The sequence below is a fragment of the Orbicella faveolata genome, unplaced genomic scaffold, assembly GCF_042242905.1.
Source record: "Orbicella faveolata isolate gen_17 unplaced genomic scaffold, um_ofav_v1 contig_12, whole genome shotgun sequence".
In the NCBI taxonomy this organism is placed as follows: domain Eukaryota; kingdom Metazoa; phylum Cnidaria; class Anthozoa; order Scleractinia; family Merulinidae; genus Orbicella; species Orbicella faveolata.
Window position 1 is genome coordinate 29,852,829 of NW_028301539.1, and position 27,495 is coordinate 29,880,323.

The 27,495-nt window shown below is 39.5% G+C and overlaps 3 protein-coding genes across 4 annotated transcripts; 2 read left to right on the forward strand and 1 right to left on the reverse strand.

Moving 5' to 3' along the window:
* Nucleotides 1–313: 313 nt before the first annotated feature.
* LOC110060372 (dnaJ homolog subfamily C member 28-like) lies at nucleotides 314–3,659 on the forward strand. Its single transcript, XM_020767143.2, has 3 exons — nucleotides 314–868; nucleotides 2,209–2,507; nucleotides 3,159–3,659. Exons 1-3 carry the CDS (start codon nucleotides 471–473, stop codon nucleotides 3,635–3,637), a joined length of 1,176 nt encoding a protein of 391 aa, XP_020622802.1. The 5' UTR covers nucleotides 314–470; the 3' UTR covers nucleotides 3,638–3,659.
* LOC110060373 (protein lin-28 homolog) lies at nucleotides 3,639–11,764 on the forward strand. Its single transcript, XM_020767144.2, has 3 exons — nucleotides 3,639–6,920; nucleotides 7,359–7,477; nucleotides 9,570–11,764. Exons 1-3 carry the CDS (start codon nucleotides 6,914–6,916, stop codon nucleotides 9,936–9,938), a joined length of 495 nt encoding a protein of 164 aa, XP_020622803.2. The 5' UTR covers nucleotides 3,639–6,913; the 3' UTR covers nucleotides 9,939–11,764.
* On the reverse strand, nucleotides 10,424–23,898 carry LOC149117481 (coadhesin-like). 2 transcript variants are annotated; one of them, XM_089283244.1, is made up of 9 exons: nucleotides 23,766–23,898; nucleotides 20,414–20,479; nucleotides 18,899–19,079; nucleotides 16,252–16,508; nucleotides 15,232–15,414; nucleotides 13,154–13,321; nucleotides 12,596–13,014; nucleotides 10,684–10,855; nucleotides 10,424–10,555 (listed from the first exon to the last, which is right to left on the reverse strand). In XM_089283244.1, coding segments are annotated over exons 2-9 (1,437 nt in total). In that variant the 5' UTR covers nucleotides 20,469–20,479; nucleotides 23,766–23,898; the 3' UTR covers nucleotides 10,424–10,553. The 2 variants fall into 2 exon arrangements, with proteins under 2 accessions (XP_089139370.1, XP_089139369.1); XM_089283243.1 differs by lacking the exons at nucleotides 20,414–20,479; nucleotides 23,766–23,898 and having other exon boundaries at nucleotides 18,899–19,146.
* Between the last annotated feature and the right edge of the window lie 3,597 nt (nucleotides 23,899–27,495).

The following is a 27,495-nucleotide window of genomic DNA, read 5'->3' on the forward strand; positions in this document are numbered from 1 at the left end:
GTCCGAATTATGACACCAGGCATACTTTTTCCAACCACGGGGCCGCTTCGTACGATCAATAGCCCGATCGGGTGATTGTACCATGGCCAGGCATCAAATCCCCGCCTCTTGCCCGCAATCAACATTGGTTGTTGCACTCAGAGAGATCGTGTGATCGTCCGTTTGAGGGTAGTCGGTCTTATGAGAACTGTTGTTGTTGACAGACGTTTCGATAACCTGAGCGGGAGTCATCTTCACAGTCAAGTGAAAAGTATTTTTCACTCGATGGTGTTATACTAGCTCATTGAAACTGATTGCAGTGATTGGTCAGTTCAGCCGCGTGGTGGTATTGGCTGAAAGACTCGTGTAAGGTATTGTAAGGCTTCCGACATAAGCGAACTTGCTGTAAAATAGTTTGTCAGCGGTTTCTTTAACTGACTGATGGTGCGTTATGTAATGCAACAATTATGTAATACCGAGTAACAACAAACATGGCGACCTGTGTTCTTCAGAGATTTTGTCACATTTTGTCTCGCAATACGTGTACATCCCTGGTGCTGTTACGAGGATATCCCTTCCTTAAACAGGCAGGCCGTATGCTCTGCACACCAGCATCCAGCATGAAAGTCAAGGACTGTTATCTTCTTCTCGGCGTGGACTGGAGTGCAACTGTTGTGGATGTTCGTGAAGCATACTTGCGACTAGCCAAGCAGTATCACCCAGATTGTGGGAGAAAAACAGCTGATGCTGGCAAATTTGCGCGAATAGAACAGGCGTACAGAGTGGTCATGGATCATGTAACTACTGCGGCCCAGGAAGGGCCTGAAGTCAGCGATCAAGACTTCGAGAAAGAAATATTTGATATTCATCACACTGCTCCACAGCATAGGTAATCATAAAATACATGCAGAAAACTTAAGCTTATATATACACTTTCCGGATTTATAAACGCCTTAGTTTCCGAGACGACGGTGGGGTGTAGGGAAAGTTCGTCTTGACTCCGGTTTCTGTACTGTTGCATGAACGGACTATGAAAATTGGTACTCCCTCTGTAGGGGAATTGCTGGGACATTCCATTCTTAATCCGAAGCCCCACCCCACCTCCTTTGAAGGGCAGATTCTGACACTCCAGTTTTCTGTAGTTGGTACCTTAGAGGTTTGCGTCACAGGGGCTTAAAATTTTGCTGCCTTCTTTGAAAAAATATTCTGACAGGCCCTGTACCAGAGGTTGGCCCCCATAGGGGGATGGGGAGGGGTGTGCATTAAAAATGGAATGTCCCATTTTGCTTGCTTTTCTAGCAGTTTTCTGGCAGCCACTTATTCTAATGGATGGATAGTAAAGTGTAAAGAGTATTTTACCAAAACCTAACCTTTAGACCAGTGCACCTCCCCAACAACAACAACAACAACAACAGCTTTATTTATTACTCGTACATTTACAATTTCACAAAAATATATACACTTTACACTTAGCGCTTTCTTGACTATGACTACAGTGTGAACCCGCAGGTAGTCTAGGCTAATCTAGGTGGGCCACATCTATATTTATTTTAGACCATTAATATACTATAAGATTACTATTCAACTAATTAGACAAAGATTTACGAAACTGTTTAGTACAAGTACATAAACATAATTTGATTGAAATACAAATGCCATCTCTCTCTAAGGAGATGGCTTTTGTATTTCTTGTGATTAAAGGTTTAGTCTCATGGCTTGAAGCATGTACAAGCCATAACACGATCAAATTTGATTCCACTGTTTTTGAAATTAAAAAAAAAAAGGTGAAGCTGATAACTCTTTCAGGAATTTGTCTGTATGAGCTCAAATCCAAAGGGCGAGAGCACAATCTTCTGGCCTGATTTTTTCCTGACCCTTATACTGGTAGTATTTAAGTTCCTGACCCCCTGATCTCTCAGGGTCTCTTAGTTATCTGTTTAAATGTGGTGCATGTAACATTCATTATACTGTTGAAAAGCATGCATATCCATGAGAAATCAAACATGGATTTATGAATTAAGAATATAGGGGAATAATGAAGCATTGACATCCAGCTTCAGGAAAAAGTGCAGCAGAAGGCAATTTTCTTGGACAAAACATCTGCAGGCCTAGTACCCAGTTATTGTATATCCAGGAGTTTGCTAATACCTGACTATTCCCCTTTCTCCCATTATTAAATATTTAATATTAACTGGCCTGTTAGTAAAATTAAGTGTTTGCTGTTCCTAGGCAATACCTAGAGTATGAAGGTATTGGGTTTGGTTCACCTTCAACGAGACAAAAGCAATACCAAAACTACAGGGTGCAGAGGGCTTCAGACAAAGTGATTGATCATAAGACTCGACAGTTTGGCAATCAAGAAACATCCATTGCTGAACCTGAAAAGAGGGCGATAAGACGGTCAAAGTACTCCAAGGTCATTGACAGACTGGTTGAGGATCTCATCCAGGAGGCTATGTCTAAAGGGGAATTTAAAAATCTATCTGGGAGTGGAAAACCACTTAAGCTTGAACAAGAGCTGTATGTTGGTAGGTGCGATGTCTATGATCCAAATCAGAATCGCAACAACTTACAGTAGGGTTCAGAGGGTGTGTGGTTAATTATGAGAGTTAGAGGATGTGACCTTTTAGTGGGGGGGAGGGATGCTAACTGGCCCTATACTTGCAGGTAGAATCGTATATGAATTGGGTTATTAAAACAAGAGAAACCTCAAACAGAAATGAATGTGAAAAGGAAGTTGCATTCTGTCCTTTCCTTGCTCTTTTCTTTGGGAAAATTTTTGCTTAATGGCCAAAGTATGCGGAAGCTTTTTCCTTTCCGTAAGTCTCCGTTCAGGCAACGCATTCATTACCAGATCAGGCTTGTAATTCCTATTTTAGAGGAGCCTAGAGAGGAGCCATTGCAGTGCTGTCAAACAAGGCCACACCCATTGCTGTCATTTCCATAAGAATTCTGATTGGTTACTTCTTCTACTACTACTACTTGCGCTTATTTCAATCATCTTCACTCGGATGAAGTTCATTGCAAGGGTACTTTGGCCGTCCATGTGAGTTTTGTCCTCATCAGCTTTCACGAAAAGGTACACACCACACCCTTTCGTGTCTGCAAGAATATCCTTCCGCTTCAATTATATCTGGGTGTAACTGTGTCTAAATCTTTTGTCTTTTTCTCCTTCGTAGACTCTACAACTCGGAGGCTCAATAAAGTACTGATAGATTCAGGATTTGCGCCGGAATGGATTTCACTCGACAAGGAAATACGACATGATATCAAAGGGCTCAGAGATGGTTTATTGACAAAAAGGGCAAAACTCGGACCTAATCCACTGACATTGGAAGCTTCTATCACATGGGAGCAGAATTTGAAGGAATTCGAGGAGAAGTTACCCACCATTAATCAGAAAATCGATAAATTTAACATGATCGTCCCCATTCTCAATAAACAACGAGTTCATGTTAATTTCCAAAAGGAAGTCGACAGAACAGTGGAGAACTGCGGTTATGGATCAGTAACTGACAGTGACTTTCAAACGAATTCCTGTGAGAGAGAAAACAAAGATGAACGTAATAGAGTTAACTTGACGTTTATTCAAAGGCTGCTCGAAAAATGCAGAGTTAGGTTTTTAAAAATATTCAGTGAGAATGGTAACACATCATGAAGGAGAAATTTAGGGCGATAAAGCTTCTTTATTCATCTGCCATGGGAAGAAATGGGATTATCTATCCTCATTCGTCGAGAAAACGCGCCTCAAGACTTATCCCCTCAACTGCGACCAACACTGCGCTTATAAGTTGCCATACGCTTGACCGTCAAGACGCCAGGTTTGAGATCAAACGCGTGCGTCAAATGTACACCATTTTTTGTGTTATGTTGTTGTTATTTTTTGTCACAGTCCGGAAGTAGCTCCATTCACGGATTCGGCTTCAGATGTCATCAGGAAGAACAGCAGCCAGTTTTGGCCCCTGTCCTTAGCTGCCCACTGCCATGGCGAGGTCCCTTCCTAGTGAATCAGTTGAAGACGAATTTGGCCGCATAATTCGTGTAAACTCCGGATTTGTACTTGGGCGGTTAATCCTTCTCAGGCAGACAAATTTCCCGTCTCTGTCGACTAATTCATCTCGGACGGATAATTCGTCCCTAGTATAAATTCGGCCATTACAAGCCTAACCGCGCTTCATCGTCTCTCTTCAATCAATAAATACGAAGTTCTCTCTGTCACCTATTGTAGAAAAGCCACCGATGCTTTCATTCTCGAATGTTAAATTCAAACCCACCGCGTCACGTTTTCCAGTTGTAGGATAACATAACCACGGCAAGTGACGGCAAGGTGACAATGCTCTGGAGTCCAGCCAGCCTCTCTGCGAACGCCAGTCAGCTTCTCGTGATTCCTGTTTCTCAGATCTCTTGCACTTCCAAAGTTCTCATTCCAAGGCACTGTTAATTTAAGCTGGATTACTCGGCTGGCATAATCACTTCACACTGCTACATCTGGAAGTTGGCTAGTTATTAGAAACCGTAAGCAAATCACGACGGTAACGGCAACTAGAAAGTCGGCAATCAAAACGTTAACTGAGCAGAACAATGGCTTAGCACGTGCATTAGAAATCATTGTGCTTTTCGTAGCCGTCTTTTGCAAAACAACAACGGGAATTGCCAAGCTTTAAGTATTTTGGAGAACGTGGATCACGCGCGACGGCTAGGTTTTCGTATTTCCTTTGAAATTGATTGCTGGTGATACATATTTTGTTTGAGCAGGTTTTTAGACCGAAATTGGAGGGTAAAATCTAAATCCCTTTTTTGGTAGCCGTCGTCCGTGGCGTCGCCATTATCATTGCTTAAGCTCCCTAACATGATACTGACATGATAGGAAAACCGAACTTGTTGCCTGCTACCTCTGGTCCACTATTTCTGTCTTTGGAGGTGGTTTAGAAATTCTCCTATCCCCTACTCGGTGAAACACAATTCTGCATTTAGCATTGACGAGACGGGTTTTATTTTTTCATCCATCCGTCTGTTAAACGCCGTCAGCAAAATTCCTAACGCTATGCAAATGTACTGGAAAAGCGCGCTCTGGGCAAACGTGTTACAGGTGTTATTTTCGAGTTCGAAATTTTTGTACCGGTCTTTGTATTTGTATTCCGTTTTTAAAATGTCTTCAGTGTACCGTTGTGGAGGTTATGCTTTACACTGTACTCTATTTTTGCAAGAACGTCTTATTTTGTGCTGAAGCTTGACGCTCCAAATTCTTCGAGGATTTGAGCCTGAAAGTTGCTAAAATGCACCGTAAATCATTGTTAAATACATTGAAACCATACATGGTCATGTCGCTACGTTCAGGACTAAAATACTTCCAATTGGATTTGAATACGATTGATTTATAATTCTGTTCCTGCATTAATTGGTTATTTTCTCAGCAATTGGCAAAAAACTCAGTTTTCGCCCCAATCTTAGCCTTTTAATATACGTTCCAAGCATGTTAAAAAAATTTGGCTCTCCCAGCCTTAGGTCTTACTACAAAAAAGAATATACTGAACAATTTGAAGAGGCAGAGGCGCGACTTCAGACACAACTTAAAGCGAGTTTCAATTAGTGCAGCAAATTTATTTGACTTTCCGTAGGAGGAAGGTAAATTCCTAAAGATAAACATAAAACGAATTACTACAAATAACTAACCGAAGACGGCAGAAAAGTAAGAGGAAAATACAAAACAGACGATAAACTAAACGGCTTACCAAAATGCTGGCAATGGGGTTCAGGAAACCAAGAAGATACAAGTGTACCGGAAGTCAAACTAGCACTAAATGAACATGAAAGGATAACACAAATATATACGCCACGAAATTTGCATATGACGCGAGAAAAAAAAGCATGCAGAATGTGAAAAATACATTAACATACGGAACAAAAAGAAGGCACAAAGAAAACACGAAATAGCCGCAACACAATTGTAAAAAAAAAATCTCTTATCTGACAGCACAACGGACAGACCAATTGAAAATTAATAATTTATTGGCGACGATTTCTTTATTCAGGAAAAAAAGGGGGCAAAGAATGGTAAATTATATTGGCCGTTGTTCATTGTAATCAATTTATATAATCTGAATGAAGGATGGCAAGTAACAGCTGCTTTCTCGCGGCAAAATTTTCTTTGTCTGATATGTTCAAACCATTGAATTTTCTGCGTATTTCATCTCTCAGTATAGAAAAGGGGCAGACACCATTACTTGTGCATGTATAACGGAAGAATGTATGTTGAAAATTGTAAACCACCGGTGACCGTGTCAATTTTTCTTTATATTTTTTGATATCGCTTTAATCAGTTTTGACGGTGAATAGATATGTACCCATTGATTCTTCGCTGAGCTAGAATCTATTATTTAATTGTTTTTGTCAGTATTCGTTCGTATAGTTTTCTCACTGTTGCCATTGTCTTATAGCATCTTGGTTTTTGAAAACAATATTTACTGTGAGCGAAAACAGAACGGCTTTGAAATAACTATGAAATAATATTCAATAGACTTTGAATAATTGGTGGTGCCGTGGTCTAAACCGGAATCCGATGAAGCCAATAGAACGCAAGATTTCAAAAGGCTTAAGATAAATCAGCTATTCTTTTATATTACCGTTGACAGACTTACCTTTATGACGCTAAAATAAGATTAATTAGGGAGCATGTACAAGCCATCTGATTGGCTCAGAGTTCAAAGCAAGCCTTAGGTTTCGAGTTATTAGATATACCACATTGTACTAATAGATAAGTATGGTTATTTCAAAATAACTCCTTCCCTCGAGGCTTGTGTGACAGCAAGTCGGGCTGACTGAATGGAAATTTAGGCTGCGGTTGTATAAATTCTAAATTTGCTCACAGGTAAAATTGCTCCTCAAAGCCGGGCAAAGAGTGCTCTCAGTGTTTGTGACAAAGTTCTCAACTCAAATGTCAGGTATTGTTTATGTTGTTAGAGAATTACATTTTTGCAGTTTCCCCGCGTCCATTTTCGTAAAGCTTTCCTTTGATTTAAAATCTGAATCATTATTTAAACCGAGATGCAGTTTCTTCAAATTAAATCGCTTTATCGCGAAGAGTATTTGTTCGCGGCTTTGCAGGGCAGACAAACGATTCTTTAAAAGTTCTTTTAGATTTCCAACTGAGATCTGAATACTGGAGAGTTTCGTTTGGTAAAGGTTAATTTTTACGAGTCTAGTTCGAACTCCGCGTAATAAATGCGTGTTGTATCGAGTTTCGCTAGCTTACTAATTTGGGACCAGCTCTCTAAGACTTTCTAGCAAACAAAGGAACTCAGAGTTTGTTAACTGAAGAATTCTTCGGTCATACTAACTGTACTAACCAAAGTAGTTTTTCGCTTGACTGCCGTTTTTAGAAGGGGAAAAGATTGACGAAGGCGAGCTAATTACGGGCTCGGTAAAGTGGTTTAATCTTGTCAAAGGGTTTGGTTTCATCACAAGGGACGACGCTCAAGAGGACGTTTTCGTTCACCAGGTAAGACACAAAAAATGTGAAGGGTTTAATCGAGTTAGATAAGCTTAACCTTTTTGGTTGAATGTTTTGCTTTGGTGTTTCATCATACACCGCCAGCGTTCTTGGTTGTTCTTGCGGTATGCGAGTATTACTCAAAACTTATTCTGTGTTTGTGGAAAGCACCTTAAATGATTAATTATTCATCGATCGAATCACCGTGCGATGGTTCCTTCATTACCGGTGAGTTCGCTTGGAAAAAATAGCGCCACGTGCCATATTGTAGCATGGTTTTTTCATTGGAATTTTGACATGTTTGATGAACTTTTGTTGTTGTCAGTGGCCTGTCAAATTTACTTTTGTAACATAAAAATAATTAGACAACTCGTATTCTTAATTTTTATACTTAAGTTTTGTGGTTTAATGACGATTTTCCTTTTGAATATTTGTCATCTGTTGTGGTAGGAATATTTAACGTTATTCAACATATCTGCTTGTTCTCCCCAATTCTTGAACACAGATTTTGCTGGTATTCTAGCTTCTTCTGTATGTATTTCGGCCGACATTTTTAATGAAATACACGCTTTCAATTTTAATTTGGTTTATACAATAGCTTCATTCTATTGTTATTCTCTTCAGAATAGCACCTGATCGATCTGATAATTCAATTTTAGTCAACATTTTTTTTCAGCAAGGCGAAGATTATTTGCAGCTTTGTTCACAAGAAACAAAAAGAGAATGTTTCAGCGGGGTTCGTTATTTTGTTATTTTAAAAAAGGGTATTCCTGGTTCATCGGGCGAAAAACTTTCATAGTTCAAGATCGCCTATGTTAATCGCTTATTGAGCGAGTCAGTTTACCGAAAATAAGCCCGAAAAAAGTCGAAAACGCATTCATGGATCAAAGCAAAAACAATATTTGGACCTTTTTTTATCGCAATTAACGCTAACAAATACACGGTATGAAAACAGACCGGCTTGATCAACTTTTAGTAGAACTAAGATAATATCATCAGTAATACGAGAATCAATACACATTTTCTTAGTTTTCTTCTAATGTCCCTCTCTACCATAAATAAACCTGAATATTATTTTTGCCTCCTATTTGGCGGTATTTGTTTAATTTCTGAAAGTCTAAGCACGTTGAACCTTTCTTTTGCTGACGTCTACAGCGACTCATTGATTTTGATTTTCGTAAACTAACCCCAAATGTTTTCATTCCCTCAAGGAGAACTGTACCAGTATCCTTCCTCTTTACACGTACTCACTGCAATTACAATTACAGATGAGTTTCTCGGCGTCATTTATCCGAAAAGAAATTTTGCTTTAAACGAGATAACTAAGTTTGGTGAAAAGGTAATCCTTCCGGTTTCAGCTTTGACTGCCCATTACTTGTTATATTGGAGAACAGAGAGCTTTTTTGCTGTCTCTTTAATAAACACAAAACAATCGTGACTTGACTCACATACTACTTCCCGCGCTTTATAGAGGACTGCACGTTTTCTTGCCCTTGGCAGTTTTGATAGGCTCGCTATATCTAATATCAGTCTAGTAAGTTCATGCGGCCAGAACATGTTGACACCGAGTTCCACAAAATATATATAAGAAATGAGTTTTCTCTTAGTAGCCACAATATGAAGGCAGAATAGTCCGAATATGCTAAAGACAGTCTCTATTTTTCTCCTAAACCTGCATGACAGGACGCAACACACGCTATTGAAAGCACGACCACACGGAAGTTCCAATCCTTGGTCGCTTTGCATTTCATTTAATTTCCGAAAATTCCTAGTGGGGAATGGAAAAGTATTTTCATGCATCTTACCGCGAGGCATACTCAAATTTTCCAACTTTTTTTTCCGCGAATTCCCGTTCAATTTAATTTTGCTCTTCGAATTTCCGTTAAATGGTTAATATTTCGTAAACTTATCAATTTTCGGATTCTCAGGAACCTTTCCCAAGAAATGACCCTTCTATATTCCTCCGCTTCGAAAGTTCTGGCATTTTGGATCGAATGGAAAGTTCCCTTGTTTCATTAATCGTAGTCCATTCGAAAACTATTGCTGCAATCTTTTTCAACAAAGTCTGTTTCATTAATTAGTTAACCGTTCTATTTTTCAGAGCGCTATCAAGTCTAAAGGATACCGTAGCCTCGAGGAAGGAGAAAAAGTTCGGTTCAAAACAGTCAGCTCAGAAAGAGGCAAGATCGCTGTGTTTGTGACATCGACAGACGGAGGAAATGTGAGAGGCCTGTCACACAAGTGTCGAGTCAAAAAAGGCGCGCGAAAGTACACGAGTCTGTGTTACAACTGTAACGAGAATGGGCATAGAATGAAGAAATGTCCATATGCAAGGCGCAACGAAAGGGCTTGTCACAAATGTGGCGCCCAGAGTCACCTCATAAGAACTTGCCCAAAACTTTTGGAAGACTTGGAGAAAGTGTGCAACGATTCGAGTACAGAAAGCATCGACGATAGAGAGGAATTCTGATTGAACATTACAACAACGCGATGACTTTGAGTTAGCGCAATATATTGATGTTCTGAAGCAGCTTTTTCTCGACAGACAAACGAGCCATGGCAAACGCAACAAAAGCAGGTGACGTCCACGCATTAAGTAAACGCCTGTGATACGATGCACGCATGAACCTATACAGACAGGAAATCAAGTACCAGTTCATGGCGATATCCGAGGTGCCTTTCATTCAGCCACTAAGCAATCAAGCAGCCACAAGAGACGATGGTCTCTTGGCGACGATGATAGAGAGAAACGTTCCTAGTCATACTAGGGCAAACGTTGATTGTCGAAGTAAGAACGAAGAACCAACTTTAAGCTAGGTTACCCTTCATTGATGTCTCATTATTGCGCGCGAAAATGGGAACGAGGACACACGCTACCTTGTCCATTAATTAGCTTGGTTCAACTGCGTTTAAAGCCGTAATTACTATAAACAAGAACGTTTCTCAGCGTTAATATCCTTTTTTTAAATTTATTTCTCCTTTTAACCTTCTTAATTTTGCTAAATCCTCTAATTAGTTAAGACAGACTCTTCTTTCACAATAGAGATGTGGCTTTTTCCGTCTGTTCTATGAAGGTCATAAGTGCTCCTGAAAAAAAAACAAAGGAGAACAAATACTGCTTTGTTTTTGCGCAAAAAGGAAACAAAACCGATTAATTAATGAAGAGAAGTAATTCCCAGCGATGTATTCTCAAGAGAGTGATTGCGTTTACTTACAATGCCCAGCCGGACATGACATGTCGATAATAGGCTGCAACAGCTCCTTGGACAGTTTGTCGAAATCCGAAATCTGGAAAACGTTTTCTTCTTTACCCAGGGCGATCTTTTTCAACTCTTCTTTGAAGATCCTCTTACCGACTCCGACTGCGATGATTTTGACACCTTTCGCCTGTGTAGAAGAAAACTCTTCAATAGTCAACCCACGTAGATTCAAAGAGTTTAGGCACAGCTAAACCGAGCCGCGAGCTCGAGGCTACACCTTTACCCGTTGTCCTCTAAACAAAGTAATGTTTAGCCACAAGTGACCAGTTCGGAGAAACTGATATTTAAAGCTATTCTCCTAAATAGACGTATAAACGATTAGGAAGAACACTTAGGGAAGCTTTATGTTGATAGTGGGGCTTAGATAGGTTATCTAAGGCTTTCCGTTTGACAATTGTTAGCGACTAAGTAATGTATCAAATACGAAAGACCTTGTTTGACCACATTTTCAAAGACCGAGAAGAGAGTTGAAAATACGACGCGCAGCGGAGTATTTTTGACGACATTTGAGGTGTTTGGAAATGTGGTCAAACAGTGTCTTGAGTGTTTGATATATCTTCTGAATTGAAACTAAAACTAAGGAGAAAACGGAGAAATAGAATGGTAGAAATCTATCCTAATTCAGATCAGATATCTAAACACCGTCACGGTTATAATATCCTTTGTTTAAACTTGATGAATTATTAATGATTTTGAGAAGTTAATCATTCTAAATTTCTTCTGTTGATTAAGGACTAGTTACCTTCATACCTTTTCAGACACAAAGTTCTCCTATAAGCTAGATAGAACCATTGCGTTACGATCGAAGTAACGGCTGCAAAGAGTCTGATTCTCAAGGAGAAGGTGTACTAAACAAAGTTTCATATGGGGAGGTCGAGAAGCTTTACCATTTTTGACAGATGATGATAAAACAATAGAGTTTATGTTCTTGGCATAAATATGCTTTAAGCCCGACTTAGACTCAGAGCTTGGGCCCAAACCATATTTATGCCCGCGCAAATAAACTGTATTTAAGAAATAAAAAGCATGTACCGTGTTTCTATCGAGTTTTAGTATAAATCTACTTGCGTTCTATCACGAGTGCCGTTCTCTGATTGGCCACGCTACTCATTATCTATTAAAACAAGATTTCTATCGCGTGTTATAGTTCACCACTTAATTTTCTCTGATTCTTATTGGTTTAAGTTGATCACGTGACGCGATAGTGTTCATCCGCGGAGAGACACTGTCAACCCATAGTGCCCGTCCGAGGAAAATACCCGGATGGATACTACTCGACCGTGAAAATATTACTGTAAACAAAGCGGGCTTATAGAAAGTGAACAATTGAAATTGTATTAAAAGGGTTTTTATTTGTTTTCTTTTTCAAATTTTACATTTGGCTTTCACGGCTTTCATGTAAAGAAGTTGAAAAATTCAATATGATTTTTGAACTGGCGCGCGGGAGAAAATTTAGTGGTGAACAATAAAGACAATAGAGTGTTTATGTCTCGGAACTGTCGGTCTGATAGTTGCCCCTTGGAAATTTGATGCTCTTGAAACTAGCATATTTTCCCTCGAAGCTTCGCCTCTCGGGCAGATATTTGTTTTAAGAACATCAAATTTCCGCGGGGCAACTATCAGCCGATAGTTCCTCGACGGAAGCACTCTTGTTGTTTAAATGGTTGACTCTGGCCCCGAGTCAACTATCACGCAAAATTCTTCATTTTAACCAGCAAAATGCGCCACAATGCCCGACAAAGCGATGATAATACCTTTTTTTTTAACATACCTACCAAAGATACACTGCATGCAACACTTTTCTTGGGATTGAGTAACCGTTTAAATACTTACGCTTAAACTAATCCGTGAAAATGAATATACCCACCCTGAGTGGCTGGTTGACAACATCGTATGGCTCACTGTTTTCATTGGTTCGTCCATCTGTTAGTATTATAAGGACGTCTGCTTTATCAGGTCGCTCGCCTCCCGCCGTAGTAAACATGACTTCACCGGCCAACTTGATCGCTCTGTCAGTAAAGGTTTTTCCTTTTAGCCCCTGGGTCCCTTGTAAAATGCCTTTGATAACAGAAGGATCTTGCTTGTCTGCCTCATTAAAACTCACTAGCATAGTGGGGTGAATATTGTACACCATGAGTGCCAGGTGGGACGCACCAGGAGCGACTGTCATCGAGTTCACTAGGGCTATGGCAAACTTCTTGGAGAGGTTGAAGTTGAAACTTCCAACGCTGTTCGTTGCGTCCAGGATCACTCCGAGATCTATGGCCTTGACACATGGAATGGGACCTGAAAATTAGTGTAGATATGGAATGATCAAACAGACTTGGAAAAAATGACGTCTGTGTCCGTAGAATGGCCACACTGTCTTGGGAAAAGCTAACGTCGGTTACAAAATCAGTTCAGTAAGGTTAGCTACTTTACTCACATTCAAAATCGTTGCAAAGTTCAACTTTCTCCTTGGGTCCAACGCAGTCTTTTCCTCCGAACTGAGGAGGGGGATTAGTGCAGTGTCGAACAAACTTTTGTGTGCCACCACCACAGGTCTTGCTGCATTCTGAAACTGGTTTCCATGGAGTAAAGCCACCGTCAATAGCTTATGGAATAAAAGCATCCAAATGTTACGTCGGAGGGTCTGCATGACGCGGGGAGAACTTTGTATGATTGAAATGGTTTTTGGGCGTTGTAAGATGAAGTTAGGAGACCTTACTTATGCAATCTGCCACTTTTAACCTGTATATTGTAATTTCTCTTGTTTTTGTAGCTTTTTATAGTTCTATAGTTTTGAGGTTTTCGTACCACTTTTTAGACCATTTTTTGTAACGCAGGGCCGTTCTGAAAACCATTTGTGTGATGTATGCACTCTGTTTAAAGATCATGATCATTGCAATTGTCGTTGTCATTGTCATTGTTTTGTCATTGTCATCATCGTCATTGTCATTGTCGTTGTCGTTGTCGTTGTCGTTGTCGTTGTCGTTGTCGTTGTCGTTGTCGTTGTCGTTGTCGTTGTCGTTGTCGTTGTCGTTGTCGTTGTCGTTGTCGTTGTCGTTGTCGTTGTCGTTGTCGTTGTCGTTGTCGTTGTCGTTGTCATTGCCATTGTCATGGTCATGCTTTATTTTATTTATTTGATTTTATTAGCTTTGCCTTCATGATACAAAAAAAAAAACACATTACAATCAATATGTAGAGGTTTGGCAGGGACATCGCAACAGCTATTAAGCATCCAATTACTGCGGGCCCAGAAATAAGATATATGTAAAAAGAAAGAAAGAAAAACCACATTACGTGCAGAACATTATTGTTACGTCTAGAAATCTTGTGGAGTTGCAATTCAAACGGATGGTTTTAAACGTTCGAGGATTGTCCGGATTGTAGTTCATTCTGACAGCACGAGAGAAGTAGTCATAAAGAAGAGATTTGAAACTAGTAAGAGTAGCATTAACCAAGTCCCTTCTGCCGGTGAGTAAGTTCCAGATTCTGGTTGTTCTAATAAAAAAAAGATTTCTGATATGTTGTAGTTCTACATCTCTTGGGTACAAAGATAGGAAAGTTAGTAGCAGCTGCTCGAGTCGTTCTAGCGTTTTCGCGCACGAGGGGAACAACGGAGGGACTGAGGTGGATTAGATTATGCGTAGCCTTGTAGCCTCGTCAAAAATACCATTGTCATTATCATTGTCATTGTCATTGTCATTGTCATTGTCATTATCTGTTCAACTGCGCATTTATTGGGCGAGTTTGCATTTTTAATTTTTTTTTCGGGAAGCGAGCTCAAGAATTTTGCAACCTGCAAGCCTAAATACGACGCGTAGTGGAGTATTTGTGACGAAATTCGAGGTGTTTGGATAGCCGATGAAACACTGTCTCGAGTGTTTGATAATTCTTCTCAAACTAAACAAAAACTAAGGAGCACACGCAAAAGTAAAATCGTTGAAATCTATGCTAATTAAGACCGGGTGTTTTAACTTGATGAATAATTATTGAGTTTGAGAAGCGAGTTTCCGAAATTCTGCCATCTGTTCCTTACTCCTCAAGCTTTACGAACAGTTAACCTGTACCTCTTTTGTTCTTACGCCTCAGGGCATTGTTTGTGTCATTATCTATTGTTTCGTTTGGCCAGTTACAAAGAACCTCGTGAACGGTGCAGGTCGTCATTTGACGAAATGAGTGATTCTCAAGAGTTCCTCTGCAGGATCGATTTTAACTGGTTTAAAAAACAGTGAAATAGGTCGGGAAAGAAAAAAATAGTTAACTCGATTTAGAATATGTATGACAAAGTAACACAGAACGCGCAATTTAACCGGAATTCTGCTATCTTCGGACTTCAACTCGGAACTTTCCAGGATCTCTCGCTTCCCCACTGCTGGTCAAGGGGTGCGAAGACTCCGGTCATGAGGTCGGTACTTTATATTTGTGGTCATCTCATGGTGGGCTCTTGAAGGTTAGCCACCGAAGAGCAGGAATGACGAAATAAATAATGCATCAAATTAAACTTTTCCTCTCACTTACGACAGTCAATCCGCTTGCAACTGACAGTTTCCTTGTGAGGTCCTTCACAGCCCTTGCCACCGTTTTCTGGAGGGGGGTTTGTGCAGGTTCGCTCCCTACTCTTCTTTCCAGTCCCACACCACTTGTCACACTTACTCCATTCTCCCCATTCACTCCATCCTCCATCGCCGGGTGAGCCTGGGTCTAGGAAGGCGGTAAGAGAAGAAGAGGAGCGTGTAAAGCGAATCTGTAGAAGCAGGGCTGAACAATACTAGAGTTAACGAATGAACTCTTAAGTAATTTGAGGTGATGGAAATCAACTTACATGTTTCTTTCTGAGCGTCTTTCGAAAGGAAATGGGGTAACACAAGAAGTAAAGAAACATTCTTTAACCTCGGAGGGATTCGAACCCACGACCTACAGGCCTACACTGAGAAGGAAATACTTGCATCGATTTCCAGCACTCCAAATTTAAGAGTTAATTCTCTACTTTCCAATCTTCTAATATCCTTGCTTCCTGGTAGTGTACCACTCATCAATACTGGACTTATACACTCTTTCTTGCATGAGGTTGTCTTATCGTATTTTCTGGCGACTTTGGGCTGTATTCTTGCGTACATTCTTTTATTAAATAAAACGGGTGTGGCCACTTATTGGACGATCAAACAGAACTGTATGGTGTCTGTATCGTGTTATATGGCGAGTCATACTTTACAATGTGATGGTAAACCATTTAGTGATTTTATTGTATTTAACTTTCCATCAACATGCACGCAAAAGTGTCCTTAACATAATCCCAGCGTTAAGTATCTTCTGAACATGTTTTCAAAATTTCGCCAATTTCAGCCTCAATTCCAATGTTTTTATAAAAAAGATTCTTATATAAAAAAAGTGCAGTTATATGACTCAAATACTAAACGCAAAAAGGAAAAAATATCGGGAAATTGGATCTCGGTGTGTTCTAAATTTCAGCCCAAATTAATAATAGTGGAGAAATTTAAGAAACAATACGTTTGTTAACAATTAGCCATAAAGACATGCCTTCATCCAGACGGTACACATAATTCGTGCTGTGTACTCCAACGCACTCTTGCTCGGATAAGATGTCGCAGTGCTTCAGTCCACTGATTTTGTTGTCTGTATAAGCATAATCCATGACACAACTTGTATGCTTCGCGGCACCAAACATGGAGTACGTCTCTGTTCCATTTACTTGGCTCCAACACTCGCCGTAAAATTGAAGACCAAACACGCCGTAACCTTTTTGGCGCGCTTTTTCAGCGCACAGGCAGGCAAGACTAAAAAACAGGGAAACATCAGTACCTCTTATTAATGGTACTCTGTCATCTGTGCAGCCATTTATATTGACACGTTCTTAAAACTCGTCACGTAACACCTTTCAAAGGGGCCATCGCTTGACAAGCCAAAGTATGCATGTTACGTAGATACTCCTCTCCTCCTATCTCGCAAACGAGAACAAAGAGTTCTGGAAACTGTTGCAATACATAGTCCAGCTTAGGGTTCGGTCGAGTTAACCAAGAACCCTGATTAGAGACTGCTACAAGAAGACTAGATTATCACCTTAACTGCTGGAATATCGCTTCAATTGTACAACATCCTTCGAGATTTGACAGGGTAACTTTTGGAGGGATGTCTGATTTAGTGGCTGGTTGAGACAACGAGGGAACAACTTACATCATGTGCAAATCTTCGTACGCATTTGTTCCGTTTCCAATTTTTATTAACGAATCAAAACTTGAGTATACTACTTAAAGTGCCACTGAAACGAAATTTTCGTATTCTCTTTTATTACCCCAATTTGTAGTTTCAAACGTGCTTAAAATAATGGTGAACTTTATTTCTGTCAAATCCTAACGGAAAGTGCTTTTTTTAGCTGCTGAAATCGACTTTTTGGAGCAAAACTGTGTCCGGGCTCTGGAACCGAATTTAAGGACCTTGTGACGTCACTGGTTGTATTCACGCAAGAAGCGCTATAGATTCTCTCTTGTTTTCACTTGATTTATTCAAGTCTATTTTTCATATTGTCGATACCTGCTAGTTTTCTACCTTGTAATTTCTGTCCAGTCTTGACAGGAAATACATATCATGAACGTTGGAGGGCGCCAAAGAGTGTAGATTCACCAAAATAAATGCTACAGATTAGAACAGCTCAGTTACTTTTCGAACATTTTGAGTACTCGATTGGAGATTTCGAAGACGAGTGTGGCAACTTTTATATCACGTCCTAAAGCCTAAACACGATATTTAGTCGTCTGTTTTCAGCCTGGTTCTGAAATTTGGATTCTCACGTTTATGTAAGTTCTATTACACAAGGTTCGAATATATCCTCGGCAACTTTACTGCAGTAAAAGCCGTAAGCGCATCAGCCATCCGCATAATCACGAAGTTATTAACGGTCCACAAGCTCTGAGTCGAGTACTTCTTTGTACACAGAGGGCATCTTTTATGATACTAATAAGTGAGAGTTCTTGTGGTAGACAAAATGTGTCTTTGAAAATTGTGATCCGCAGCAGGGTTTGCTTTATCGTCGCATACGTATCAGTGTAAACAAAGCGCGAATTTCGCTTCTCTTTTACACGTATCTCCTAATTGCAATATTTCACGGTCGATGGATTACTTTGAGTTCTTTAGCACGCACTTATGTCTATGATCTTCATTTAATGGTATCCAAATTCAAAGCAATTCGTTAAAACGTCACTAGTTTACACTCCTTTCGAAGGTTTATTAAACAGAATTTGAACTAATTTGCATATATCACCTTTCGCCGTCGACATTGTCACGCTTTCTCTCGTTTCCTGAAAACATACCTGTAGGGTCATGGCAGCTCAGTTTACCTTTATAGTTTAAATTCGCTCCCTCACATAAAAGAAGAGGGTTTCTTAAATTGTTGCTGATTTGATAACTTGTAGGATGTAACAGATGCAACTGGACTAAAGGTCACTGTAGCACAATCTCGTCCGCGGTGAAACTCACAAAGCGTCCGGTTTCCTCGAAGCGAAGCGACTCGAAACTCGAAGCGTTGTTGCTGCGATTCGTGCAGCAGCAGTCCGGATAATAATTTCAAAAGCCGCTTTCTCTTGTTTTCATGTCTTTTTTACTTTATGAGTGTAGGTATTGTTTAATTGAGTGGTGGCCATTTCACCAAGAGTCCCGATCATTTTGCGATCTAAGAACTCCCACTCGTTTGCTTGCTTACATAAAATATCCTGCAAATATCCAATTAAATAGACTGAAAAGCCCCAGGATCGACTCTCCACCTCTTCTTGTCTAAGGCTACTGTGATTATCTGCTTTACAGCTCTGAGATGTCCTTAAGGTGTTTTTTGGGGGGCTTCGAACAGTATTCTCTTCTCCCATAATCACTCTAAATTTTCAGCGCAGCATGAGAGTAATACAACCAGTGACGTCACTAGGCTGTTTTGGCCGCGCCAAGATGGCCGCCAATTTTGGGCTTAACCAGCCAACTTCGAACGGCTGAAAAAGCAGTTTTCGCTTACCGTATGCGAAAAAAAAGTCCGCAGTGTTTCCAAGTAAGGTTGAAACTTTATTACTAAGCAAAAATCTCACATACGAAAATTTCGTTTCAGTGGCACTTTAAGTACAAGATTATGGGGCCACTGGGACCTTATACCAACTGAATCAGGCCCATAGGCTTCTTCAAGGCTTACCTGTGGAACGACTGCGTCAAATGTTTCCAGCTTAGTTTGGGTTCACCAACTGGAAACACCTTGCTCTTAGGGTCTCGTATATTGACCAACTGTTCCTTAAGAGCCCTTTGGCCTCCTTTTAAATCTTTAAAACATCCAACCTTTCTCCAAGTCCTCTTGCACGTCTTGAAGGGTGGATCAGCTGCAAATAAAAGCCGACAGAAACAAAATGGAGGACAAACGAAATCGAGGAACGATGACAACGACATATAACGGTTTTAAGTTTTTGCTTTTGCGCTTTACCATGTCCTTAGACGGGGCATAGAAAACACGAAACGAGAATGACAACACGTCAATTTTGAGTTGACAGATTCAAAATGTTTAATTCCCAAATATGCTTTTCAGTGTCTGCAAACGAGTACCCTTTTCTTGCACGAACATGTATGCCAAGGCAATTTTGCTATGTGTACACGATTAAAAAGAATCTTATTAGTGTATATATATGGATAGGGTTTGTGATATTTCTCTGGTTTAAACCAAAATATTAACGAAGCCCTTATCACTGTAACAGCAAAGATTGGCGAGAAGCCAACAAGAAATAGAACAAATAACATATATGTGCAATACAGAGTTTTAATGCGAGAAAAAGGCTCTGCATAAACCAAAGTACAAGTGGTTTTGTATATTTTACGTCGTTAACCGTCGATAAAGTAATCGTGTCTGCTTAGATTTTCGGTTTGATCAATGAAAGACAATCAGAACGTACAAGCTGTTCTTTCAGCAAATAAGGAACACAACCAAACCAATTTGCGAATTTCTGAGTACGTCTGCTTTGCTGCCCTTGGAAGAGGCTGTTTTATTCACTAAGGCGAGCAATTTGGGTTTGGGTTGATTGGTCAGATGTTTGGCAAACTCACAATCTGATCGGTTAAACAGCTACCTTTCATAAATCGAAAGAAGGCCTTAAAATGCGCAGACGAGACGGACGAGGAAGAACTTACAAAACAGTCTCAGTTATTTGTTCTTCAACCTGAAAACAGCTCATAGCCATCGGTAAACTGACTGCATTGCTCACTGCGCACTGCCATGCACTGAATTAGATCTATCAACCGTAAACTACCGCTTATAAGCCCTGGGCTTACACAACGTCGTAAGGGTTTTCAGATGGGCTTACTGAACGGAGGGACTTATATTCGAGGGGACTTACAACCAGAAAAAAAAAAACCGTTTCCAAACGAGCTATAGCTGCACATGTTGATCGAAATAGTTTTTCATTTACTGGTTATAAGCTTTGAAACACCATAATAAAACGAATTCAAAACAAAGAAAGATAGAGGGGGGCTTGTTCCGGGAGGGGGCTTACAACCGGATGTATATTTTTGGTTTACAGAAGACGGGCCTGTAGCTGTAGGGGCTTATAAGCGGAGGGGCTTATAAGCGTAGGGGCTTATAAGTGGAGGGGCTTATAAACGGAGGGGCTTATAAGCGGGGCGCCCTATAAGCGGCAGTTTACGGTATACCAACGATAGTGCTTACCTGAGTTAGCATATCCCATAGCGCATACAATTACGATTAGGTTAAGCTTGATCATGGTCGAGAGCTCTGTAAACAGAAAAATTATTGTGAATAATAATAAGACTACAAAGTCGCTCGAAATTACTTACTCTGTCATGAAATGCTTCCATGGCAACATGGAACATAACCGCGAGTTTATGAGAAATAGGAAGACTATCGCAAAAAAATTGACAAAAGCGTTAAATTAAAATTTGACATCATCAAAGATTTCAATCGCCAAGAAATCTGTCAGAATATCGAAAGGCTGCATCCTGCATGACGTTTATTCAATTTCATTCCATTTTGACCTCCATTTTGGAAATCCGATAGTCCTGTGAAAGCAGACACCGCGAGACTGTATGTCTGTGAACCATATTTGACACTTCGGTCCTTTAGAAGGCTTAGGTATTCAGCGGGATTACCGCGGACATTAATTTACGAGCCAACTCGATTTTATTTCCTTTAACATTGTTCTCCAAAGCCCCACGTTAATAACCAGAGTCAGTCGTAACACAAACCAACAGTTAATTCTATTTTATCCAGCCGGAGGTGCGATTTCGTAAATTCGCGCTGTTAAATTCAAGCTGTTAAACAATTTTGATCGAGAAAAACTCCGCCGGCTAATTTTGAGACGTATTTTCTCTTCCTATAATCAATCACCATGTCATGGCATAATGTTGTTTATGTCGATAGAATCACCAATGGCAGTCTCATATTATTTATTTATCAGATAGTAGTTTATCATGCGATTTAACATGCGGCCAATCATGTTTTAGAGCGTGTCTGTCTGTGAGTATAACTAAAAGGCCCTTTGCACAGCCCCCCCTTTTTTTTTTTGATTGCAATGCACAAAACTATTTACACGACTTTCGTTACAATACTTTACTACTTTACTATACATAATAAACAGGACTTACGGTTTAACACAACTAATTCACACTCACTCACGTACACGCACTACGAACCAGTTTACATAGCAAAGTCACACCTATTTGAGCCTATTCCGTCAACGACTTCTAGTATTTATATTGCCCACTTCTTCCTAAACATATCTAAATTATTATTTTTTGCACAGATGTATTTGTCAGTCTCATACTTTAATTTGACTTTTGATTTAAAACCTCGTATACTTGGAAGTTCTTTATTCCTTCTACACGCCCATAAATAAATTTTTCCTGTAAGTAACAGATAATTAAGTAAGGGAAGTTCTGGTGTTAAAAGACCGATTAATATATCCTTCAAATTAAGATGTATCTACTGTTTTGTCAAAGATAAGTAATATACTTCGAAATCTTTCCAGAAAGAAATTGAATAAGAGCAATCATAAAAGAAATGCTGCATTGTTTCTGATTCAAGTTTGCAGAAAGAACATAGATAATCTGCAAAGTACCCGATTTTGTGTAATTTGGAATTCGTGTAGAGTATAGAGTTCAATATTTTGAACTGAAAGGCCTTGACATATGGCTCAAAAGCAACCGAATGGGGAAGAGAAAAAGCTTTTTTCAGTGTCTCATCAGTTAAATTAAATTCACACTTTAATTTTCTCGCGTTATTAGGAAAGCAAGCCTTTTGACGGACAAAAAGAGAGTAATAGTCTTTTGATTTCTTTTTAGTTACATCAAAAAAGCCGCAGTCAATTTTGAAAGATGGATTTAGGGCTGTATGATCTGGATAGTGATAAGCATTCCTTAAATCGAACAGTGCAGAGTGACGAAGACCGGTCCATTCCAGAAAGGTCGTCTTCTGTATGTGTTTTGCGATTAGTTCATAAGAATCGATATTGTTAAGATCGAAACGAAAATTCTGTACCATGTGACCAGTTCGTTCAAAGTGCCTATTGGACGCTCTGATATTACTTCTAGTCCTTTAGTTGTCACCATCATAGTGGTAACATCTGTTGGGAATCGGTGCCGTAACTAGTAACGGGCTAACCGAGGTACCTTCCTCAGTCATTTTTGTTGTTGTCTATAATCATCATAAACACCCTAAAATACCTAGGATGAGAATTTAACCTTGAGCATTGTCTCAGTCACATTTTTTTTCATGTACATTGCCTCATTAATAATTTTTTGTCTGGCTGCGGCCCTGGGAAAACACTTTCCCACCTGCCACTCCGTTGGACTCCATCTGTCTGATTCTCATATATGATATCTAATATTGTTATTTAGATATGGGACGCCTTTTTTACCCCACCCTTGCTGAACTTCATGATGTGTTAATTGCCTTCTACAGTTTCAACCAGTGCATTTTTGAAGTGAATACCAAATATACCAACCAGGCAGTTGATCATTGTCTTCTACAGCAATTGCAAACTACTTCGTCTCACTCAGATTTCCCGATTCTTGTTCAGAACAATTTATCGGCAAGAAAAATTATATTTGATTATAGTTATGATTTGATGTTTTTTGCTCGGACGGTCATTTGATAATTATCTTCAGTAAAGTTGCTCGTCTCCACTCAGAGCTCTCGAATTTTATTCAGTAAAACTTATCTGCCTTCGAATATTTTTGATATCGTTTGCTATCTGAGCGTTGGAAATTCGTTTTCCTTATTACCAGAACTACGAGTAAGTTTAAGATTTTATCGGTTTAAAGAACACAAGATTTTACAAGGTAGTGTTATTCGCTTTTTGGAAAAACAAGAAACGCTTAATTTTTAAGGTCTATTATGTGAGATGTTCAGATTAAATTTAAATGGTGATGAAGTTTGGCCAAACTCTTTAGTACAGTGAAACCCCGTTAATCCAGTCACCAACAGGTCACAAAATTTGGCCGTATTAACGGAGTGACCGTATGAAAGGGGTTCTTTAAATAAGAAAATGATTGACTGAGCTTTCGTTCGAGCAAGAATAAAGTGGCCGTAATAACGAGGTGCCCGTATTAACGTGGTGTCCGTTAGGCGGGGTTCCACTCTACACCCAACTCGTGAAAATCTAATGTGTCCTTGCGGAAATCAAGACACTTACGGAAAATATTGATTTGATGCTTTATAAATTTCTTAAGACTAACATGAATGGAAGTCTGTGGTATTCAGAAAGAAGAATTTCCAAATTATCCGAGGAAAGGCAGAACAGAGCAAAAAGAACAACAACAACAACAACAACAACAAAAAAAGTAGATAACCAGCTGAGAACAGATTCAGGATAAAATGGTTATCCCTTCTATAAAGAAATTAGGAGCGCAGCGACTAAACATTCAGTTTGATGGGGGTATCACAGTTGAGTGGAATTATAACTGAGATTTCGTCAAATTGAACCTTTTTATACCATTCTTGTGATTAAAGAAGCAACCATAGTTCTTAGTTTAAGCGCCTGAGGCAAAAACGAATAACTTACCTTCAAAATTAAAGTCGCGGCGAACCACTGCAGTCTACTAATTTTCCTCTTCACTGTGAGTATTTATGATGTGGGCTGACTAATTGAAAAACCTTACAAACTCTCACTAATGGATTTAGAGATTTATAGTTCTGTCACCTAGATTTGCACCGAGGAAACTTTGAAGGTATTTATAACTTGCAAGAAGAATAGAATTCTTGATTTTTGGCGTAAGATCGTTGTTAGATAAGGCTCGTGATGTCTGCAGGCAATTAAGGGAACATTAAGCATCGGAAATTATCCTAGCTTGTGAAATCTTGTCACGAATTAAACCATGGACACAGCCCACTTCTTTCTCTACTGTGTTAGCTGTGATCAAATATGAACTTACGATACATTCTCTACTATGAAACAAACCAGCAACAGAGACATCAAAATTCCGATAACCTTGCGTTGCCTAATTTTATGTCCGGTTTTAAACAAACACACACAAAAAAACCACCTAATACCCCGTTAAAAGCTCCTAATTTTCAATCTGTTATTATTCTTTGAAAGAAGAATAGAAATCTTGATTTTTGGCATAAGATCGTTGTTAGATAAGGCTCGTAATGTCTGCAGGCAATTAACGGAACATTAAGCATCGGAAATTATCCTAGCTTGTGAAATCTTGTCACGAATTAAACCATGGACACAGCCCACTTCTTTCTCTACTGTGCTAGCTGTGATCAAATATGAACTCACGATACATTCTCTACTATGATACAAACCAGCAACAGAGACATCAAAATTCCGATAACCTTGCGTTGTCTTATTTTATTCAGGTTTTAAACAAACACACCCAAAAAAAACCCACCTAATACCCCGTTAAAAGCTCCTAATTTTTAATCTGTTATTATTCCTTGAAAAACAAACAATTTTGTTGCGATGAATCACGTTCAAATTACACGCAAGGTAATTGTTTTGCCACGGTGATTAAACAAGTGATTTAATAAAGGACGAGATTTAATAATATTGTAATCTGATCCATTGCTAATTAAATGAATTCAGTGTTAATTGCATCATGATCCTCATAAATTCCAGATTAGTTCTTTATTATTCGCACTAACCTTGCTCTGTTTCGAGAAAATGAGAAGTTTTTTAAAACTGGTCGAGCGGTCCGGGTTCGAGTCCTGGGGCCCGTTTCTTGAAGGTCTCGAAAAGTTTTCGCACGCGGAAAGCCATAACAAAATCCGCTCAAACTTTATGATTACAGAGCTGTTTTATTCACATATTCGTAACATGAACAGAGCTTCCGTTCATACAAGAAGTTTCAGGCGTATACACCTTTCTGTTTTTAGATACAGATTTGCTAAAAATGACTTTGCAGGCCCGAAAAGTTTTTGGGGCTTTCGAGAAACGGACCCCTGGCCAGGGACATTGTGTTGTGTTCTTGGGCAAGACACTTTACTTTCATAGCACCTCTCTCCACCTAGGTGTATAAATGAGTACTGGGGAATTTAATGCTGGGGATAACCCTGTGATGGGCTAGCATGCCATCCGGGGGGAGTAGAAATACTCCTAGTCGCTTCATGCTGCAGAATCTGGAGATAAGCGCAGGCCTGATGGGCCACTTGGCGCATACGCGGACCTACTTATAAAGCTGAAGTAGCATTATAAGCTGATAAAAATATGGAATAAAATCTTGCAGTTTGCCGGGTTTGCGCCTTGCCAGAGTAGTAGTGTTGTGGTCTTAGGCCACAAGGCAGCACATACTCAAAGCGCTATTTTCCATTTTGGAAAAGTATATGCACACCAAAGAACATTGGGGTAATCTGACAAAAATGCCCAGGGGTAATACTACGATCATTCCTGCCCCTAGTGCCGCCTGTCCACTTAGCTGTTGGGGTCTTAGCTCGTGGACTAGTTTAGTTTTAGTTTAGTTTAGTTCAGTTCAGTTCAGTTCAGTTCAGTTCAGTTCAGTTCAGTTCAGTTCAGTTCAGATCAGTTAAGTTCAGTTCAGTTTAGTTTAGTTTAGTTTACCGTAATGATTCGATTTAGCGCCCGACCTCAAGGGAGGGCGCTTATTCGAGACAGGACGCTTTTATTTCGGGACGGGCGCTTATTTCTCTTTTAAGAAACAACCGAATGTTCAAAACAAAACTTTAATAAGGTATTTACCAAAAAAGGAACAATAACAGAAACCATAACAGTAACAAATGTACCGTGAATGTTCAGACGCATTTTAATCTATTTTGACGACGATAGAGATCAGTCGTTTCAAGAAATTATGCAATGGTTGAGAAAATCAGACGAAGACCGCTGTTTTTGTTATACGTAATAAAGGAAGGTGAACCTTCGTTGATACGTACTCTGACGGCGTTTTAATATTATAATGCATTATAATATTACAATAGGGGCGCTTATTAGAATGTGGGCGCTTATTGGAATAGGGGCGCTTATTAATAAAAATTCATTCAAAAGGGGTGCATATTCGGAAGGGGACGCTAAATCGAATCATTACGGTACTATTGTTTTGCCACAGTCAATTAGATTAACGTTACAAATATAAAATCTATGAGGCAAAGAAGCCCAGTAAAGCCAAAAGACTTATGTAAAGGACTACCTTTAGAGATCTCTAACAGTAAATAAGTTAAATTAAAATACTGTCATCGGCAGGACAAATTATCTAAATATATAGACACATTAATTTTTTTCTTACACACAAAAGTGATCATTATTTAGCACCAAGGATCTAAATGATCTGAAAGATCTCTAGGAACGTCCAGATGCTCTATTCGAGGCTACGATTTTCAATAATTCAACACTGGTTTCCTTCGCAAAAAAAAATTCACTGATTCGTCTCTACCAAAAAAAATCCGTTCCGCTATAGTGTCTAAAAGTTCCTTGAGATTTTAACAAACGGATCTTAAAACAGAAATAAAGTTCTGACCGAAAGTGGCCCCGTCTCACTCCTATCGTTGTGGAGGACTTGAAAGTCTGTTAATAGTGACGTAATCGAAGAGTTTTAGTTAGATATCAATTAGTAAATATTTTTGGGATAGAAAACAGCGCTGAATTTATTGAAATCAAAATCCCCGACTATGATTTGCAAAGAGGACTGGCCTCTCAACCCGGGGACGTGGCTGGCTCCAGTCTACCTCAAGGCTGACTGGAAATACCGGTTACCATAGGACACGTTAGACCTGCATCCCTTGATTGTCGAACGTAATTAGCATTTCAAACCAATCGCGACTCTCTCGCACACGTTTTCCCGCGCCTTTCGTCAGCTTCAAGTCTTAACTTCAAGTTAGGAATGGTTCTCTGGATTGTCTGTGTTCTTTGTGATTGACCAGACAGAGACCAGAGTGATTTTAAGTTTCCTATAGACGTAATTATAAGGTTACCGTACATCTTTAGAGGTGTCTCACGTCCAAGCGATGTAGCGAGTCCGGTTCGAAGTGTAGATACATAAACCTCATATCAAATTAAAGTTTATAGAGCTGGCTATCAAACTGTACCAAGAATTTTGAAATAAAATGACTTGTCGAATTTTTTACTACCTCTAAATGCGAGCGTTCGAATCACCTTTTGAAAGCTACAAGTCGAAGCGAATTTTAACTTTCGCTTTACTTGATTTGTTCCTCAGTTTCCGGACCCAAAACGCTAAAAAAAAAAGTGACTGCGATTTGCCATGTTCACTTTCAGTGAAAAGTGACAGAACATTTTCGAAATAGGATTAAAAAAAATATGGAGTGAACGTAGAAAAATCGCT

Coding starts and splice junctions, on each gene's coding strand:
- LOC110060372 (XM_020767143.2), top strand. CDS start 471: ATGGCGACCTGTGTTCTTCAGAGATTTTGTCACATTTTGTCTCGCAAT. Junction 869..2,208: donor CACACTGCTCCACAGCATAG/GTAATCATAAAA, acceptor TGCTGTTCCTAG/GCAATACCTAGAGTATGAAG. Junction 2,508..3,158: donor TGAACAAGAGCTGTATGTTG/GTAGGTGCGATG, acceptor TCTCCTTCGTAG/ACTCTACAACTCGGAGGCTC.
- LOC110060373 (XM_020767144.2), top strand. Junction 7,478..9,569: donor AGGACGTTTTCGTTCACCAG/GTAAGACACAAA, acceptor TCTATTTTTCAG/AGCGCTATCAAGTCTAAAGG.
- LOC149117481 (XM_089283243.1), bottom strand. CDS start 19,146: ATGTCGTTGTCATCGTTCCTCGATTTCGTTTGTCCTCCATTTTGTTTC. Junction 15,415..16,251: donor TGTGTACCGTCTGGATGAAG/GCATGTCTTTAT, acceptor CCGCCTTCCTAG/ACCCAGGCTCACCCGGCGAT. Junction 10,856..12,595: donor TTGTCAACCAGCCACTCAGG/GTGGGTATATTC, acceptor TCTTCTACACAG/GCGAAAGGTGTCAAAATCAT.